The 19,588-nt window shown below is 56.4% G+C and overlaps 1 protein-coding gene across 8 annotated transcripts in view; it reads left to right on the top strand.

Annotated features, from left to right (window-relative positions):
• Positions 1-19,588, top strand: part of LOC107513052 (RAP1 GTPase activating protein) — a 62,970-nt gene that overhangs the window by 33,920 nt on the left and 9,462 nt on the right. For all 8 annotated transcript variants that reach the window (XM_016149249.2, XM_036229760.1, XM_036229756.1 and 5 more), the window contains 15 exons: positions 1,065-1,158; positions 7,269-7,304; positions 8,387-8,434; positions 9,575-9,613; positions 9,988-10,173; positions 13,072-13,175; positions 13,430-13,508; positions 13,892-13,945; positions 15,055-15,138; positions 15,324-15,424; positions 15,558-15,687; positions 16,685-16,840; positions 17,243-17,314; positions 17,891-17,977; positions 18,383-18,520. In XM_016149249.2, coding sequence (XP_016004735.1) covers positions 7,287-7,304; positions 8,387-8,434; positions 9,575-9,613; positions 9,988-10,173; positions 13,072-13,175; positions 13,430-13,508; positions 13,892-13,945; positions 15,055-15,138; positions 15,324-15,424; positions 15,558-15,687; positions 16,685-16,840; positions 17,243-17,314; positions 17,891-17,977; positions 18,383-18,520 — 1,296 coding nt within the window. In that variant the 5' untranslated portion in view covers positions 1,065-1,158; positions 7,269-7,286. The remainder of the gene's footprint in view (positions 1-1,064; positions 1,159-7,268; positions 7,305-8,386; positions 8,435-9,574; positions 9,614-9,987; positions 10,174-13,071; positions 13,176-13,429; positions 13,509-13,891; positions 13,946-15,054; positions 15,139-15,323; positions 15,425-15,557; positions 15,688-16,684; positions 16,841-17,242; positions 17,315-17,890; positions 17,978-18,382; positions 18,521-19,588) is intronic.

Genomic DNA, 19,588 nt, shown 5'->3' with positions numbered 1-19,588 from the left:
CTCCTGGGAGGCGGAGCGGAGCTATGGCCAGTCCCTCTGGGCCTTTCTTCTGCCGGTGTGGCTGGGCTGAGGGGAGTCAGCAGGGAGGCTGAATGTCGTCAGGGTCTCCTCCCTGGGCCAGGTTCCCGCAGGTCCTTCCCCTCCTGAGGTGTGGCATCCCAGCTCCACCTGAGGATCATCTGACAGCCTAAATGACTCACCTTTTTGGGATCTGTCTGGGTTGATGGGACCTGGGCGGGGGTACAGCCACGTCAGGGTGGCCCTAGGCAATGAGCGGAAGCCAGGCCTGCTCCCCAAGCTCTGGGCTTCCTGGGTCCCAGGAGCTACTGGGCTCATCCTCTCCCTGACCCCAGAGGTGGCCTCCTCTGCAGACTTTCTGGGGTGACAGGAATTGACTTCACCATCACCAGATCTGTTTCTTTTCCTCAGAGAGGGATACAGGTGTGGGCAAAGAGTCCAGGCCTCCCTCAGATGCTGGTCCTGCTGCTGACCAGCTGTATGACCTCTGCATGCCTTCAGGCCCTTATCTGTCAAGTGCGAATACCAGTGTGGTGAGGAGTCTGTGCCCTCAGGCCTGGAAAAAGAGCTTTGGCCCAAGGCCTGGCACAGTAGGCCCAGCTGAGTGTCCGTATTGATATGATATCGTTATTGTCAGTGATAGCAGAAGCCTGGCGGCCTCTCAGCCCTAAGACTGCTGTCTCCCTGAAAGCTCAGGGAGTCTGGGCATCCCTCTTAGTTCAGAGGTTAGGGTTCAGCCCTCAGCAGCAATCCTCACTGTTCCCTGCCTCAGTGCACCGATCTTTAGAATGGGCATCCTCTTGGCTGGGGTAAACATGAGGAAGGCCTAATGGAGAGCTTGTGGGGAGACCCTGTCCCCATCTCTGATCTCCGGGAAAGGGGAGCCTATTTAGCAGCCCCTCTTCCTCCTCTCGAGGAGCCCAGTACCCCTTCTTCCATGAAGTCTCTCTCCTTGCACATCTCCCAGCTCCGTAGGAGACTCTTCCAGAGCTCACAAATGTTCCATCTTGGGGCTCTCCTGACCTCAGACTCTTTTTCTCTTCCAGGAGGAGTGATGGGCAGAACCAGCGCTTCCCTCAGGCCCTAGACCTGCCACGAGTGGACTTCGTTCCCCCCAACACTGCTTCACTCTACCCAAAGGTATGTGTCCCCCTCCCCACTGCTCCTGGTCTGGAGACGCCCCGGGGCTGAGAGATACCTAAGAATGACTACTAGGCAGAGGTAAAATGTTCGGGGCTACCCCTGGGTGGGCCTGGTACAGTCTCAGAAGTTGAATGGGGGTCTGTAACCCTGCTGGGGGTGGGGCAGAACACCTGGGAATAAACTGGCCAGCCATTTATTCTTCATTATCTTCATCATCAACATCACTCAGTTTCCTCTTCTGAAAACTGGGTATGATGACAGTACCCACTTCACAGGGCTATTGTGAAGATTAAATGGAAAAGTGCCAATAAAGCGTTCCGTGCACAGAAGCAGAGTCCTATAAATGAAGCTATTGTTGTTGTTATCAAAATCAAATGTTTGCCCAGCACTTAATTTGTGTCAGACTTTCTGCTGGGCGCCAGAAAGCAATCAGACACAGACCCTCCCCTCAAGCAGCCATAGCCTAGTTTAGAGCACAATAACTTATGCAAAGTGTCAAATACCAGTAATACTCGCTAGTATTGATGGAGATTCACTGTGGGCCACGTGGGTACTTAGTGGGTACTTAGTTTACACACAGTGTCTCATTTCACCCTCAAACGGTAAGTGCTATGTGCTGGCTACTATTATTACTAGAACCCTTTTGTAGAGGAGAAAATTGAGGCTCCGAGAGGTTAAGTTAATTGCTCAAAGACACACAGGTAGGATATGATGGGGCCAGGGCCAGAACTCAGGCTGTCTGACTAGAGTGCCTGGTCTTGTGGCCTCTCTAATGCAATGTCATAGTCCTCACTTTTATGGCACACTTTGTAGCTTCTAAAGCATGTCCACAGACATCATGCTGCTTGGTCTTTTCATTAAACCTTGGGTTGTAGGCATTTTCCAGATGAGGATCCAGATGCTCAGAGAGGTGAAGTGGTTTTCCTAAGGTCACACAGCCAGGAAATAGCAGAGGTAGAATCTACCATGCTCCTCTCCGAACACTCTGGCTTGGAACAGGGCCCATGTACCTCTCTTAGGCCGGGAGGGCAGTTGGCCAAGGGATGGTGTCCAGGTGTCCAGGTGTCCTTGTGGGGAACCACTACCTCCAAGGGGGTCCAAAGTGGGGTCCTAAGGACAGTATCAGGGCATTCCTGAGACCCTCTCCTGCTCTCTGTGCCTGGGTAATAGCCCCAGAAAGACCGTGTAGATCCTGCGGCTTGGCAGGGAGTGAGTGACTTGATGGCAGCTGGGTTCATGAATGAGCATCTGGGAAGAGGCCAGGGTTCTCACGGAGGGCTGTGTGCCCTTGGATAGCTTCTTCTGCCTGGGCCTCAGTCTTCCCATTAGGAAAATGAGGCTTGGAACAGCCCATCTCCCTGAGTCCTGCCTGCTCAGACAGCCTGGAGCTGGCCTTCTTGGATTAGCTCTGAGCTACCTCCCCTCAGGCTTCCTGGCCTCCGCCCAGTCTGTCTAGAAGTCTCCATTTGTGCCAACACATAGCCCAGACAGCAGGCTCCCAACAGCCCACTCCCACCCCAGAATCAAGACACAGTCTGTGGATCATCCTCCTTTGACAGGAAAGGAAACCAGGATCCAGAAACACTGGGTGACCCGTCTGGATCCTCAGCAAACCAGTGGTGAGGCTGAGGCAACCAGGCCTGTGACATTTCCTTCACCCCCTCCCCCAGTACCCCTAATGCTGGGGGAGGGGTATTGATGGAGCCAGTCTGAAGGGCAGGAGACCTCCCTGTCCAGTGGGCAAATCCCTGCCCCTCTTTGGTCCTAGTTTCTTCATCTGTAAAGTAGGGTTGACAGTTTCTTTTCTACCTACCTTGCCAGCTTGCAATTGAGTGATGACTATGAAAGTTACTTGGAAGCTGAACTATTATCAGCATCATATGTTCCCAGGGTAGGATAGAACACCTAGAAGGGACATCCCCCTCTTCATTGGGAAGCCACATTTGTACAGACACTGAGCTACCCAGGACCTTCCTATCTTGCCCCCCGTAGGGCTTTCTTCACTCGGGGATTCGGAAATCTGCACACACGTACATACACAGCCTACCCACAGCTATGTATATGGACATAACACGTCTGCACATGCATTCAGAGACTTACACATGTACACATGCAAGCATGTACAGATACACATGTACAAACACATATACACCCAGGATGTCCAGGCACACACAGCCACATCTAGTCTCAGTCTCTCTCCCCCTCACACACACACACACACACACACACACACACACACACAGCTGCATGCACACGTGTGCACCCCTTCCACTCCACCTGGCACACAGGCATCTCTGGTGATACGACCAGGTCAGATCTTGCTCCTCCCAGAGTGGAATAGATGTTTCTCTGGCTGCTTTCGACGGGTGCCCGGAAGCGCTCAGGCCTGGAAGTGCCTGCATAAATCAATATTTGTTGCTGTTAATTATTAAAAGCAGAGCTACACCGTGTCTGGAACACATATCTCTGGAGCTCCCGCTGGCTTCCCGGGCTCCAGCCTGACCCAGGGCCAGGTCTAGGGGAAAGGAAGGCGCAGTGCCTTCCTTCCAGGAACCCTGGAGATGGAGGGTGGTGGACAGCTGCCAGCAGCTCCCTCAGGAAGCTGCAGAGATGGTGGGCACTGAGCTGGTGGGCAGCCCTGCCCCTGCAGGGTCTAAAGCAGCTGGTGTTGACTTGGCCACAGCTCAGGAAGCAATTGCCACTTTCCCAGCATCTGTCCCCACTGTACAGTGGCAGACACAATGCAGGGTCAGCTGGAAGAGCCTGCAGAGGCCATATTTTACAGATGGGAAAACTGAAGCCTACAGAGGTGGTAGGGGCTCAGTCAAGTTCACTCAGCAAGTTGTAGCAAGGCCAGAGCGAGGACTCACATGTCCTGAAGTCTGCCCCATACTGTGGGGCCTTGGCTCCTCCCTAGGCACTGTGGTTGTCTCCAGGGTCAGGGGCAATAAGGATGGGGGTGGGGGGACAATTAGAGCCAGGTGTGGCATGGGGCCTGCTGAAGGGAGGGAATGGGCCACCACTGTCAGGCATTAGGGAGCAGGAGAGGAGGAGGGAGGGGAGAGTAGCTCCAGGCCTTTCCCTGGATTCCTAGTTCTGCCTTTCTTAGCTGTGTGATCTTGAGCATGATATTTCACCTCTTGGAATCAGTTTTCTCTTCTGTAAAATAGATATGACGCTCATACTTCCTGGGTTGTGGGAGAAGATGAGACTTGCGAAGGGTCCAACGTTAAGTAGATGCTCAAGAAAAGTCCTGTCTCCTCCAAGTAGCCGCCTCTTTCTGACGGACTTCACAGCCCATCCCAAGAATCCCGTCCTGGAGGCCCTGATGTGGGGTACCCAAAGTCTGGGAAAACAGAGAAGGCGGGGGTGGGGGGACGCGCTGCGGAGAGCCCGGGAGAGCCTCGGAGAGCCTCAGGAGCCCCGCGCGCTGAAGACTTCCAGCGCTCCAAGGAAAGCGCGCAGGCGCAGTGTCCCGGGACCGTGGGTTGGGCCGTTTCTGGGGGCGGGGATTACGGTGTCCCCGCCCCGGATCTCCGCAGCCCCGCCCCTGCCCCCGCATCGGCAGTACCTGGTGCCCCGCCCCCTCCGGGCCAGGAGCCGGAGCTCGGAGCGCAGAGCTCGGTGCTGTGGGGCCCGGTCCGGGGCGCGCGCGGGCCGGAGCCGTCGGACCAGCTGAAGCGCCGCCGGGGCTGGGGCTGGGGCCGGGCCGGGCTCGGGATGGCGCAGCCACGGCCCCCGGCGAACGCCGGTCGTCCGCGGAGGGGCTCGCTGCCTGCTGGGGCCGGCTGGCAGGTGAGGACCCGGGAGAGGATGGCCTGGCCAAAGGGGTCTGCAGGAGCCGCCGGGTCAGCCCGACTTCCTTTGAGTCCAACAGGCTCTGCTCCAGCCAGGGCGGGGGTGCGAGGCTCCGTCATGGAGGGTGTGTTAGCTTCTGGGATGACACCCGGCCATGGCAGCCACAGGGCGCACCCCTGCCCTGGGGTCCCAGGCTTTGGGCGCTTTCTGCCCCTTTCCAAGAAACAGTGACTGTAGTGGCACTGTGGCTCGGGGCTACCATGGCACTATGTGTGCATGTGCGTGTGTGCATGCCTGCATGCGTGCGTGCGTGTGTGTGTTTTAGCTTCGGGTCCATGTTGTCGGTCCCCTGTCCCCTTTAAGGTGGTCTGAATGTCAGAGTGTAACTTTGCATGGTGCTCTTGGCCACTTGGCTCACAGCCTTCCATGTGTCAGGGCGTCTGCTGCTCCTGTGAGGCAGTGACTGTGGGTGTAACTTGTTGCTGTGTGTGCGCTCTGGGTGACAGTACCATGCATCAGTGTTTATGTGGCTGTGACTCCAGGTGCATGTTGTTCCCGGCCGTGTTAGGTTACCCAGAGTGGGGTGCTCTGGAGGACTTTAATGTTCCTCCATCACTCATGCTGGCACTGGCACTGTGCTGGCATGAGGTTATTTGGGCACAGATGCCGAGGCTGCTGTGGTACAGGATGTTAGGTTTATAGGCATGTTTGTCTACCTGGGCTACAGGTGTGTGTCTGTGGTTTGTGCTGTAACTGCTTGTGGAATTGTCTTGTCCAAGCTCAGAAGCGTTGGGTATGACCATAGGTGACCCGAGGGTCAGCATCTCCAATGGACTAATGTGGTGCATTTCATGGGGTGGATTTTGCCCCTGTGGCCAGTTCTCAGAGTATGTACATGGGTTTTTGTGTCTTGTGATCTTTCACAGAGCTCTGTGCGTGTGTCTGTGTGTGTGTGTGTGTGTGTGTGTGTGTGTGTGCGAGAGAGAGAGGGAGATGGGTGGTGTGTGCTCAAGCGGGTGTGAGGGGTGCGTGAGGTTCGGACGTGTGCTCCTCACCCTTGGTGACTCGCCACTGCCACAGTTGCTGCATGCTTCTTCTTTTTCTTAAAACTCATTTAAAGTCTGTCGTGTCTGTTTCACAGGGTGCGTGACTCTGATGGGGAAGGTACGTGGGAGCGGGGCTCTGTAGCTAAGTTTCCGTGAACATACCTGCCTGTGTCTGTGAGTGCATGTTATTGTGTCTCTCTGCACGCGGACGTGAGTGGTTTTGTGGTGTTCGTGTAGTTTTACCTGCAATGATTGATGTGCAGATCTGCACAGGGGTGGGCTTGCATTCGTTTGTGTGGTTCTCGTGGTACATGGACCTGTGTGTGTGTGTGGGTGTGCTGTTGTGTAGCTTGGGACACTGACACATTTATTTGTGTGTTAGTACATAGCTCTGGGTCTAAGGATTGATGTGCACAGACCCCATGGGTTTGTGTGTGTTTGCTTTCTTTGGTACAGCACGACTATTTAAATATTGGTGTGTAGGCCTGTGTGCGCTCAAGCAAGAGAGAAAGAGTATGTGTTTCCTGGTGCACAACCCTATAGCACATGTGTGTGGACTCAGGATCGGGGAGGGGTTGGGGGAGAGGCACCGTCCTGGAGCCTCTGGGGGCTTCCCAGGCCCAGCCCCCAGCCCTGCCAGCCGTCAAAGATGCCGCCTTCCAGGAAGGCTGCAGGGAGTTGGCGCTGGAGAGGCAGAGGCTGCCAGAGCAGCTGGCAGATGCCCGATTAACCCTGCGTGTGCCCTAAGTAGCCTCGGGAGAGGCTGTCTGGAGTGTGAGGGGTGGAGGGGTGAGTGTGGATTCACACACGTGTGTTGGACCAATGGGATATGCCAGCATCCTTTTTCCCAATAGCACCCCGGGTGCTTGAGATAGGCAGGTGGGACCCTCTTCCAAGAGAGGTGGGTAGAACCACAGACCCTTCTGAGGGTCCCAGCTGGGGTCCTCTCTGGGGCTGGGACCTGGGGCTCTTCTTTGGGGTCCATGGGTTGATCCTGGTACCTTGTAGTGACATGAAGGAGATATGTCTCTCCCCAAAGGTCACATCCCTCTGTCTGAGGCACCAGCCTCCTCCTTTGGGTAAGGGGACTGAGTCGAGTAGGCTGCCCCTTGGGGCCTGTGCTTCGGGCTGATAGGTCCAAGTTGTTTAGTCAGAACTGGGGGGACCGGGATGGCTGGGTTGGGTGCAGGATCTCCTTGGGGGCTCAGCAGGATCAGCTGGACCACGCTGAAGACTGACCATCTCTCTCCTCCTCTCTTGCAGAACACAGATCTGTTTGAGATGATTGAAAAGATGCAGGTGAGGCTGGCTCCTTAGCCATTCTGGGGAGGCGCAGAGGGGACTGACTGGGGGTGGGGAGCCCTTGCCATATCTCCAACCCCACACATCTCTCAGGATGGTCCAGGAGCCTTTGGCAGACCGTGCAGGAAGGAGATAGTGGCAGTGTGTTGTCCAGAGCCCCTAAGTGGGGATCACAGTAGGGGGTGCCCAACTCCCTGTCTCACCCAGGGGCCCAGGCCCCATTTGTGTCTCCCCAGCGCTATGTAGATCCCCAGCAGGGCAAGGGTCCCTGCCTCGAATCACCCCCACATGTACATACCATTCCCCATCCCCCAAGAGGCATTACAGACTCTGCAGGACCCCCATGTAGAGGGGGAGGAGGGACAGATGCCAGGGGACAGGGCGACCAGAACTGTGCTGCAGGTAGGGGGAGGTGTTACTGCGCGAGGCAGCCTGGGGGGCAGCTCCCACCCCCTCTGCCTGACTCCGGCCCTGGGCTTTCAGGCTCTTGTCTTTTTTTGCGTGGGTATGTGTTGGGAGGTGCGCGGGGGGCTAGGACGACTTGAACACACCGTAGGAGCTTTACCCGATATCATTCCACCCTCTAAACCTCTCCTGTCCCTTCCTGCTTCTCTGCCTCTCTTGCTTAGTCTTTCTGCCTCCACCTTTCCCCTCCTCCTCTCTCCTTCCCTCTCTCTCCCCTCTCTCCCCGCTCTCCCTCTCCCTGTCTCTCCCCACCCCTCCTCTCTGAACAACATGTATCTGTGTGGATGCAATAGCTTCCCTCCCCACATCCCCACACTCACACGCAGGCACGCGTACACCACCCCTGCCCCCACTCCCAGCAGCAGGCGCATAGGGCCCCCAATTCCCCTCACTGCCACGCCTCCTGCAGCCCAGGGTACCAGCAGTACAGCCAGCCCTGCCGAGGGGCCTGAGTAACCGTGCACCCTGCCCTGGGAGTACCCCACAAGGTTGGCTTTCCCCTTCTACACAGGAAGAGCTATGAGCCCAGGGGGAGGCATTGACGCTGCAGGCTTGGGAGGGGTGCAGCGGGAGAGAGGGAGGGGTGCAGCGGGAATATTGGCCTCTCTTTGCAGGGAAGCAGGATGGATGAACAACGATGCTCCTTCCCACCACCTCTCAAAGTAGGTCTGATCCGGCACCACCCCATCCTTTCTTCTATGGGCTCCCTGAGCAGCCTCTCCAAAGGGCTTGGAGGGGGAAGGAGGGGGGCAGACGTCCTCCCTCAGGTGCCGCTACAGCTGCCCACCCAAAGCAGCCAGCCCAGGAGAACCCATCACTCTTTCGTGAGAAGTAGTCTAGGAGTTCTGAGACGTGGAGGACCCCTCCCTTGCTATAGGCCTGGGGCCCTGTTCCAGCTCCTCCTCACCCTGTCTTCACCCCTGAAAACTCACCCTGCCTCTCCAGGCCTTGCCATCCCTGGGTCGAAGCCCCAATACCTCACAAGACAGCGTGTGTGAAATGGACGCCAGTTACGATGCGCAGTTGTAGGAAGACTCAAACCCAAGACCCAGGAGTCTTATGCTCTTCTGTTCCCTGTAGCTCCTGTCTAGAAGGGAGGCTGCGGGGGAGGGGAGGGGAGGATGACCTGGTGGCCCCTCAACTCCCATGAGGAGACTGACAAGAGACAGGACTGAAGGGGATGCAACGAGGCTCTTGTTTAGACCCAAGTTTTCTTGGGGTGGGAGCTGCATAGCCCCTCCAGAGGGGCATAGGACTCTGGTTGATGATTTGGGACCCCAGCCATCCCAGAAGACTGGTGGCCGGGCCTGGGAGAATGGGCCCAGGGCTACAGAGGTAAGGATTAAAGAAGGTTCATGGGCATAAGCCTGATGCTTCGTCCAGGGCAGCGGTTTTCAAAATGTGGTCCTCAGACCAGCCTCATCAGCACCACCTGGGAGCTTGTGAGAACGTAAATGCTCAGGCCCATCCAGGCCCAGGGCATCAGAAACTTGGGGGTGTGGGGCAGTGCAGCCGTCTGTGTTTAACGAGCCCTTCAGGCTGTTCTGAGAACCACTGGTCCAGAGGTTCCTTCTGGGAAGGCAGGATGGGGCCCAGAAGAGGCTGCCAGCCCTCAGCCCCCGTCTCCTGGGGTCACCCCAAGGCAAGCCCTGCCCCACCCGTGAGATGGGGAGATGAGGACCCAGCCCTCTCTACACTCTCAGCCCTGATGGCTGGTGAAACAAAGGAGCATTCTGGGGAGGCTGGAAGTCAAGTGTGCGGGCCCCGTCCCAGATGGGCCTCCCCCTGCTTGTGTTTTGCAGACAGAGGAAGACTATATTCCCTACCCAAGCGTGCACGAGGTAACCAGCTGGAACCCCCCCACCCCTACCCCAAGCCTATCCCCACCCGAAGTACTGGAGGCTCTCGCGCAGGGAGTTCAGGATGCCCTGGTCCTCCTCCTGGTCAGGAGCCTGACCACAGTGGGGGCTGGAGACTCAGTTTACGGGCTCAAGACCTCAGAGCACATTTGAACCCAAGGCCTCCAAACCAAACATTTCAGCCTCTCTGCCAAGGTCATGCTCCCAGCTCTACCTGCCCCCATCTCCATCATTTGAGAATGGGACTTGGGGCTCCATGTGGTCTGCGACCCATGTAGTACCCCTTAGTTGGGGAGGTGTCCTGGGGCCCCTGGTGGGGTGCAGTGTGAGTAGCTCTCAGCCGAGTCCCCCTTTAGGTCCTGGGGCGAGAAGGGCCCTTTCCCCTCATTCTGCTGCCCCAGTTCGGGGGCTACTGGATTGAAGGCACCAACCACGAAATCACCAGCGTCCCAGAGACAGAGCCACTGCAGTCGCCCACGACCAAGGTGAAACTTGAGTGCAACCCCACAGCTCGCATCTACCGGAAGCACTTTCTCGGCAAGGTGGGTAGCCCTCTGGGGTTGGAGGACTGGGCCTGGGCGGAAGCAGAACCTTGGGGCTGGGGCTGGGGCTGGGTGAGTCCTAGAGCCCTGAGTCTCGGGGAGCATAGTGTAGTGGATTCACTCATTCACTCAGTAACCACTTATTGCAAAAGGCAGTATTATAGCACAATGGTTAACAGCAAAGACGCTACCAGGGTTTGAATCCTGGCTCTGCCACTTACTGCATGGGACACTGGGCAAATCACTTACCCTCCCCGTGCCTCTGTTTCCTCAACTGTAAAAACGGATGGTGATGATACCCACCTCATAAGGTCGTTATGAGCCTTTAATGACAGGATGCTCATAAAGTGTGAAGAATGGCGTCTAGCATAGAGTAAGGCTCAATCAGGGTTAGCAAATGATGAGCGCCAGCTGTGTGCCTGGCTCTGTTCAAGACTCCAGGTATATAGCAGCAAACAAAACATACCCAGGCCCTGCCCTCAGGCATCTTGTGGGGGCTGGGAAGACACAGTAATGTCGTGACATGACCTGGATTGATGCAACCCCTACTCCACCACCAGCCCCAGAGCAGGAACCCTGCCTGGTCACAACTTGTCAGAGTGTCACCCAGCAGTGTTCCAGGCAAGAGTTATTGGGCAAGGTCGTGGGAGCTGGAGGGGAGGTCCCAAGCTGGGGCCCTGTGTGTGTCAGGTTCCACACCAGGTGCTGCCTCTGGCAGGGTGTAGCGTGGCCCTGTGGTCTTGATTCACCTGGGTGCCAATCTGGGCTCTTCTATTTATTGATAACCTCGGGCTAGTTATTTAACCTTCCCAAGCCTGTTTCCTCATCTATAAAAATGGGGTAATAAAAATACATTCAAGCATAGAGAGCCTGATATATAGTAAGTACTCAGTAAATCATAACTGTTATTAGTACATCTTCATAATTACTCCGTGAGATCAGGAGTGTCCTGGCTTTTCGGAAGAGGAGACTGAGGCTCAGAGAAGTGAGTGACTTGGTCAAGGTTACGTAATTACTGAGCTAGGAATTGGATCTAGCTCTGGCTGACCTTCCGTTAAGACACACTATGGGAATAAACAATAATATTGAACTATAATTATGCAAGGTGATATCACCATAATGGCAGTCATATATATTACAATATATGAATGTATCAAAGTAACCTTTGTACACCTTAAGTTTATACAATGCCATATGTCAATATATTTTTAAAAAGACGTGCCATGGGAAGAGTCACGTTCCTAGGTGTGTATTGGGAAGGTGTGTTGGGAATTGGGGAACTGTATGATCTCAGTCTGAGCCCAAGGCACTGGCCTGACCCTGAGGAGTATTGGTGCTAAGGCTGGAAGTGGAAAGGGATGGAATACATTGTTACTGAGACTAAACCAGCAGGCCTGGGTTCAGGAGCCATTGCTAGAGGACAAAGCCAGAACGGGGCATTAGATTCAGGCTGAGCCCTGTGGGTGGAGAGGGACCTGCATCTTGGCACCCACTGTCCAGAGTGCGATGTGGGGGACTGTGGGGGCCGAGCACATAGTTGGCACTCAGAAAAGTTTGCTGAGGAGTGATGAGTGCCAGAATGATGGTGGCACCTTGACCACAGAAGGACCCGAAGAGGTACAGGTTGGGGGGTCAGAAGAGGCATGATGACCAGGGTCAGGATGGCAGCACAGAGAGGAGGGGCCCCATGGGCTGGCACAGAGCCAGGGCCATCTCCCGACTCCAGGCGAGGTGGCGTGGGAAGCACCGGGGCCTGTTCAGGCAGAGGGAGGAGGTTAGGGTGACTTTGGTATTGGCTCCCTGGGACCCTGAGCCCACTCTCCCACTGTTCCTTGGACGCCTCTGGGCCTGGCCAGGGGGATTTTGGGAAACTCCCCACCCTGAAGACTTTAGTGCAGCCCTCCTTGGCAAGTGCCTGCCATTCCCTCTACAGATGGCGCCGTGCATTTGGGGGTTTCTGTCGCTCTGTGCCCGGGCAGTGCAGAGGGGGACTCTACCCCAGGCGCCCTCAGACTGTCCCTGAGTTGCAGATTTGTGGGGGCACGCCCCCTGGCCTCTGCCTCTTTCGTCTGCCCTCTGAGCACAGAGGTTCATGTTTAAACAGGACTTACTTCCAGGATGACTCCTGGGGCGGGTGTGGCTGCAGAGCCAGCTCCACTCCCAAGGCCGGCGCTGGCAGCGGGAGCCCAGGTGTGCTGTCCTAGCACTCGTGGCCCTTGGCTTTGGGGCTTTCCTGCCTGGAGGTGCTAGCCCTGGGCTCCTCTCCGGGGGTGCCTGCTGCAGTTTCCTCTCGTGCCCCCCGGGGTATTCCTTCCCACCCTCCGGCTTTTCCCAGTGAGGTAGGAGGGTGGGAACCTGCCCGGTCAGCCACCCAGTGTGTTCATGACATGTTTCACTTCCTGTTTCTCACGGGCCCTGGCTTCAGAAGCCAAAGGTTGAGCAATCAGTTGGCATATTTTTATTGAGTCCCTACTGTGTGCCCAGCCCTGAGAAGGGCAGCGCTAGGAGACAAGTATGGAGATCCGAATGTGATCCTGACTTTGACGAGGACACAGAGAGCCCGGGTTTCTATAAACATTCGTTGAATACCTACTCTGTGCCAGGCGCTTTATCCCCTTCAGTTCCCGCCACCATCCCACAAAGTAAGCGATCCCACTTCTGTTTTATAGACTAGGAAACTGAGGCACAGAGAGGTGACGTGACCTTCTCAGGCTACGCGGCTGGCAAATCCCGGCAGGATTTGAATGTGGGTCTGTCTGGTACAGAGTCTGCTATTTATTGGCTGTGACACCTTCTGCTTGGTGAAGGACCCCCACCCGGGAATGAGTTGGCTTTCTGGTCTGGTTCCAGAAGCCACAAGCTCAGTCTCACCCACTACCTTGGCTCCACCTCCCACAGGAGCATTTCAATTACTACTCACTGGACACTGCCCTGGGCCACCTTGTCTTCTCACTCAAGTATGATGTCATCGGGGACCAGGAGCACCTACGGCTGCTGCTCAGGTGAGGGTGGGGTGATGGACCCTGGGACAGCAGGTTGGGCTGAGGTCTTATAATCTGAGAACCCACCTCATTTTACCCACTCTTCTCACTGAGGCCCAGAGGGGGGCAGGGGTTTGCCTGAGGTTGCACAAGGCTGAGCCAGGCTTGGCCCTCGTCCTCACCTCTGGTCCTCCCTGGGGCCTTACTTGGTGTGGAGGGGCTCCCGTCTCCCTTTGCCACCGCCTAGCCCCTCACCGTTGACTTTTTCTTCCCAGGACCAAGTGCCGGACGTACCATGATGTCATCCCCATCTCCTGCCTCACCGAGTTCCCCAACGTGGTCCAGATGGCAAAGGTGAGGCCTCTGCTCCTCATGCTGGGCCCCCTTGGGCACCCCAGGTGGGCACACGGCCATCTGCAGCTCCAGGTCCTGGCCCCGTATGCTGCAGCCCTGTCCCTGAGGTCCTGCCTCTCGTGTGTTCCCGTGGCAACCACACTCACCATGTGTTCTGGTGCCCTGTCCCCTATCTGTGTGCTTTTGGCCCTCTGTAGAGTACCTTTGGTACTTCAGTTCCCTGTACCCCATTCTGAGCAGGAGTGAGCCCACAGTCCTGCGTCAGCCTTGGTCATGCCCTCTCCTTTCTGCTGCTGTCCTGCAGACCTTGGCCTGGGAGGCCCAGAGGCCCCACCCCCTCCTCCCAGCCCTACCCTTAGATGCCCCCTTATCTCCTCCTGCAGCTGGTATGTGAAGATGTGAATGTGGATCGATTCTATCCTGTGCTCTACCCCAAGGTATGGCCGGATCCGGTTCCTGCTCACTGGGGGTGGGTAGGTAACTAGGGGACCGAGCATTTATTGGGCAGCTGCTGTGTACAGAGTATTTTTCCTAAATTCTCTCGTTTAATCCTCACAACAATCCTGCAAAAGTCTACAGGTTGCAGAAGAGAAACCAGAGGCCCAGAAAATTTTCTGTGTCTTACCCAAGGATGCATAGCAGATAATCATGGCCTGCATTTAAACCTAGTTTTGTCTGCATTGGAGAAATGCTTTACTTACCTCTGAAAACTCTTAGTGTCATTTGGGAGCCCTCCCAAGGGCAATCGGTACCCCTGGGCCAGGGAGCTCCACTGGCCTTGCCTTCTGACCCCAGAGAGGGGATCTGGTGTGAGAGACTAACACGGGCACCTCCACAAATGCTGCCCCACAGAGAGCAGCTGCATTTCCAGCTCCGGTGCTGAGCGCTGGGTTTGCGGCTCTGTGACCATGTGGGAAAAGTGGTAGGGACTTTAGTCTTTCACGAGCCAGGGACGCTTCCTGAAAAGCAGTGGGCCTTGAAAGACGTATAAACCCTTGTAGCTCTGACTGAATTCTAGAGCAAGATGTGGACCCTGAGGGGTGGCGTGGTCCAGGAAAGGTCCCCGCAGGAAGGGGGCCTCAGAAATTAGATCCCATCTCTATTACAGAAGAGGAAAGCAAGGCACAAGGTGAGGAGGGGACCTAGCTCAGGGTCCCACCGCAAATTGGTGGGACTTGGCATGTTGTAGAATGCTGAGGTGCGTTTACTGAGGAGCCGAGGAGGGAGCCGGGTGTTACAGAGCGGAGATGGAGCAGGGGTTCACGGGCAGAACTCAGGAGCAGTGCTCAGCGCTGGAATTCAACAGACCTGCGTTCAAGACCCAGCTCGGCCACGTGCGAGCTGTTGGCCTTAGTCAAGTTACATAAGCTCCGAACCTTGGTTTCTTCATCTTTAAAACGTGGACAGCAGGAGTGTCTCCGTCGCAGGCTTGTTCTGAGGATTAAGTGAGATGATGCAGTGCCAGGCGTAGTGCTTGGCGCGTAACAAGAGCGATGAACAACAACTGGAGGCAGCAGTCCGTCTCACCCCTTGTCCTCTACCCCAGGCTTCCCGGCTCATCGTCACCTTTGACGAGCACGTTATCAGCAATAACTTCAAGTTCGGAGTCATTTATCAGAAGCTGGGGCAGGTGTGCTCACGACCTCCTCCCTGCACCCCCACCCACCTGACGGGGTATCTGGGACCTCCCCAGGGGACTGTTTCCCAGGAACTCAGGGGCTGCCAGGGGGTCCTCCTTCCAGCCTTTTTGGGGTGAGGGGAACGGGCGGCTCAGGCACTCCAGTTCCATGACCTACGCCCTCTGTGTGTCGCCAGACCTCTGAGGAGGAACTCTTCAGCACAAATGAGGAAAGCCCCGCCTTCGTGGAGTTCCTCGAGTTTCTTGGCCAGAAGGTCAAACTGCAGGACTTTAAGGGGTGAGCATTAGGGTGGGATAAGCAGAGTGCAGTGTGACCCACATCCTTGGGCAGGGAGGGAGCCCCTGTCCTGGCCCCATGGAGTCCTCGCTGGGGCTGGAGACTAAACTGTGGCCTGGGGGGCCTGGGGCAGGTTCCGAGGAGGCCTGGACGTGACCCACGGGCAGACGGGGACCGAGTCGGTGTACTGCAACTTCCGCAACAAGGAGATCATGTTTCACGTGTCCACCAAGCTGCCCTACACAGAAGGGGACACCCAGCAGGTACCCTGGGCACCCACTCACCTGCTTCCACCCGTCCTCCTGTCCCCTCTACCTGTCTGTCCAGTGTCCACCACACCAGGCTCAGTGGGCCCTCGGATATAGAAAATGGAAGTGATCCAGTCCCCCTACGCATGGGCTCTAGCTGGGGCGGGGGAGACCAGCCATTACAATGCGTGAAAGCCTCGGTTTCCACATCTGTGAAATGGGGGTAATAATGGCACCTACCTCATAGGTGAGCATAAATGAAGGATGGATGTACAGCGGCTAGAAGAGTATCTGGTACTAGCAAGAGCTCAACAAATATTAGCATTTTTACAGGGAGTGAAGGCCATTGTGGGGTCACATGGGGGGAGGACTTCGACTTGGCAGAAAAGGTTTCACAACAAAGTGCCTTTTAGGCTGCAAAGGAGCTGGGAGAAATGGGGGGATGGTTCCAGGTAGAGAGACCGGCTTCTGCAAAGGCCTGGACGTGAGGAAGTGTAGGACGTGTTCTGAGAGCCGAACTCAGAAGTCTGTGACCTTGTCCTAAGCTTCCTGCAGGACTGTCTGCCTTACCCCATACCCCCACCCTGGCGGGGTAAAACGGTAATGTGAGAAAAATGGAAATATGTGTTCCTTACTTTTTAAGAGTCATTTTATTTTCTTTTAATAAGTGTCTCTGTTCATTTTAGCAACATGAGTATATGTTCTGGGTATTTAGACAGGAGAAAGGCTGAGAGGTAGGGCCTGGGGACCAGGAGCCCTGGGTTCGAGTCCCCTCACTTACTGTAGGGCCTTGCAAGTCACTCCTCTCTTGGCCTCGGTTTCCTCATCTGTCACAGGATTCCAAGAAAATGAAAATAAAGACAAGTTTCTCACCACGTTTTTTTGGGAGGAAGCAAAGCCTTAGCCATGCCCTCTGCCCACCCCAGACCCTCCCACATCCCTGCGGCCCCCTCCTTTGCCCCCAGCGGCCCCGCTCTGGCCAAGTCGTGAAGGCCTGTGGCCCTGTGCTCAGTTGCAGCGAAAGCGACACATCGGGAACGACATCGTCGCCGTGGTTTTCCAGGACGAGAACACGCCCTTCGTACCCGACATGATTGCCTCCAACTTCCTGCACGCTTACGTGGTGGTGCAGGCCGAGGGTGGCGGCCCCGACGGCCCCCTCTACAAGGTGGGTGATCTCAGAGCTTCCCAGGGCCTAGCCCCACCTCACTATGAGGCCTCTCCGAGCCTCAGTTTCCCCAACTGCAGGGGGCCTGTCCTGAGCACCCTAAACTCCTTCTCACTCCAACGATGGATTCCTAGCCGGTCCTCTCTATGCCCCAAAGTTAGCCACCTCCTCATTAACCATCCCTGATGACTTCTGAGATCCTGCACCTCCTTCCCATCACTCTAGTTCAGGGCCAAGGGTGGAGGAGCTGGAATCCTGGGGGTCAGTCACCCAATCCCTTGTCACCGAACGTCCTCGACCAAGGGGCAGGCCCTGTGCCTAGCATGGGGCAGGACAGGGAGGTGAATTAGGGGTCTCTGGCTGGTATGGGGTCTCCACAGGGACTGCTGCTCTCCCTTCCAGGTCTCTGTCACCGCCAGAGATGACGTGCCCTTCTTCGGGCCCCCGCTTCCGGACCCCGCTGTGTTCAGGAAGGTGAGGGGCAGGACTAAGTAGGTGGGGGCCGAGGGGGTGCACACAGTTTGCCATCCTGAAGCCCCACTGTGTGCCAGAGCAGCTGGGCTTTCCTAACTACACCTGGGGCCTGGCTTTTCTCTCCATCTTGATAAAAACCGTGACCTTTATTTACAAAGTCACAGAATAAATTCATTGTTTTATACTTTTCCTAGCAGGCTCTTGTGGATTTCCCTCATTTCTATTATCTTTTTGACAATTACAGTCTTCCTTCCACTAAATGTTAGGGGGACACACTTCTCTCTCATCTCTCGGAAACCACATGTGGAGGCTTGGCTTCAGCAACCCCAGACTGAGGCAGTAGGAAACCCCGACTCAGCCTCTTACCTCTGTGGCATTTGCTCTCCAGAGTGGTGGGCACCCATGAAGGGCACAGGGGCCCCTCATGGTTGCCTGAGCTGGGGAGCTGAGCCCCAAGGAGGTGCCTGGGAATGCAGAGGGCAACCCATGGCCCCCCCAGAACACACGGGCCCAGCCCCTTGTCTCTGTGTTTGCCTGAACCCCCTTTCTCCTCTCCTCCACACTGGGGGCTCCCAGGGGCCTGAGTTCCAGGAATTTTTGCTGACAAAGCTGATCAATGCTGAATATGCCTGCTACAAGGCAGAGAAGTTTGCCAAACTGGAGGTGAGGATGAGCCCCTCCCCACAACTTAGAATTTCAGCCCCGCCCCTGGGGGAGAGAAAAGCCTTGTTCGGACCTTGGCTTTAGGGAGGGCTGCTTGGGGAAATGCCGATTTACGGAGGAGGAGGGCTAGTCAAGGGAGAGAACGGAAGGCATTTCTAGGGTGTGAGGGATGCCTGGGAGGGCCTCGGAGGTGGGCAGTCTGGCACAGAGGCCTCTGTGGGCGAGGGGAAAACGGGGAAGTGGAGTACATGAAGCGAGATTCTGGAGGGGCCTGAGCGAAGCCCGCACAGGTTTTCGGGGCCCAGGCCTACTCCCCACTCACTCAGAGAAGGTGGCGGGGATCGGAATTGTGGGACGAAGGGCTGATCACTGGGGTCTCCCCTGACGCCTGTCCCGGACCCACAGGAGCGGACTCGGGCCGCCCTTCTGGAGACGCTCTACGAGGAACTGCACATCCACAGTCAGTCTATGATGGGCCTGGGCGGCGACGAGGACAAGATGGAGAACGGCGGCGGTGGCGGCGGCTTCTTTGAGTCTTTCAAGGTGAAGGGTCGGGCCCACCTGGGTGCAGAGGGGCAAGGACCTGGCTGGAGCAGAGTCGGGATGGGGTTAGGAACAAGGCGTGGGGGTGTGGCTAGGGGCGGGCTCACGTTGGGGGTGGAGTAGGGTGGGGGTGTGGCTCGGAGTTGACCTAGGCTTTACGGTGGGCTGTACTTGGAGCTGTGGGTCTGTACCTGGGGTAGAGCTTGCAGTTGGGAGCGTAAGGTGGGGCTCTGGCTTGGGAGGAGTTAATGGTTGGAGGCGGGGCCTAGCTTGGGGGCGGAGTCTGCCCGGGAGTTACGCTGAAGGTTGGCACCCTCTGGTACCGAGCGAGGGTGGTGGCTGCCAGGTTAGCAGGTGGAAAAGAAAGGAGGAGGCCTCTGTCCTGATGGAGGTAAAGAAACAGGCCCTGGAAGGGGCGTGAGACCTGGCCTGTATGACCTTTAGCCAGTTCCACCCACCCTGGCTGTCTCCAGTTTTCGCTTAGTGTTAACTGTAGAGAGTCCCTGTGCTCAAATCCCAGCTCTGTCGCCTACCAGCTTGATCGTTCTCCGAGCCTCAGTTTATCTGTCAGGGTAATGGCAACTCAGGTCATTGCTGGGAATTATTTGCAAAGCAGATTCGTTTTTCCTCAGGTGGGGCCTGGACTCCCCCAGGCTGGCAGGTCCCCAGGCAGCGGCTTCTTTGCCACTGTGTCCTCTACCCACAAGAGGAGGACTGTCCATCCTCTAGGGGCTCAGCCAGGCCGGTTGGGACTCCACCCTCACCCTGGGCAAACCACAAAGCCGGAGATGTGGGTTCACATGAGGGGATTAGCCCAGCTTCTCAGGCCCGCCCTGGACTGAAGCCAACAGACCCGTCTCTGAGAAAGAGGCCTGAGGAGCCAGGAGTGGGTGGGGCGAGCATGGGTCGGGGGCGTCTTCTCTGAGGGAGGGCTCCAGGGGTCCCACATCTGGTGGGTACTGGACGTCGGACCTGGATTAGGTCACAGAATTTCTCAGAGGCAGCAGAGCCCACAGTTAAGGGTTTGGGTTGGGCGTGTGGGTTCCAGACTCACCTCTGCTTCCGCAC

This window comes from Rousettus aegyptiacus, unplaced genomic scaffold, assembly GCF_014176215.1.
Source record: "Rousettus aegyptiacus isolate mRouAeg1 unplaced genomic scaffold, mRouAeg1.p scaffold_m13_p_1, whole genome shotgun sequence".
Lineage (NCBI taxonomy): Eukaryota > Metazoa > Chordata > Mammalia > Chiroptera > Pteropodidae > Rousettus > Rousettus aegyptiacus.
Note: the sequence above shows the minus strand (reverse complement) of the source record. Positions and strands in the feature narration are given on the sequence as shown.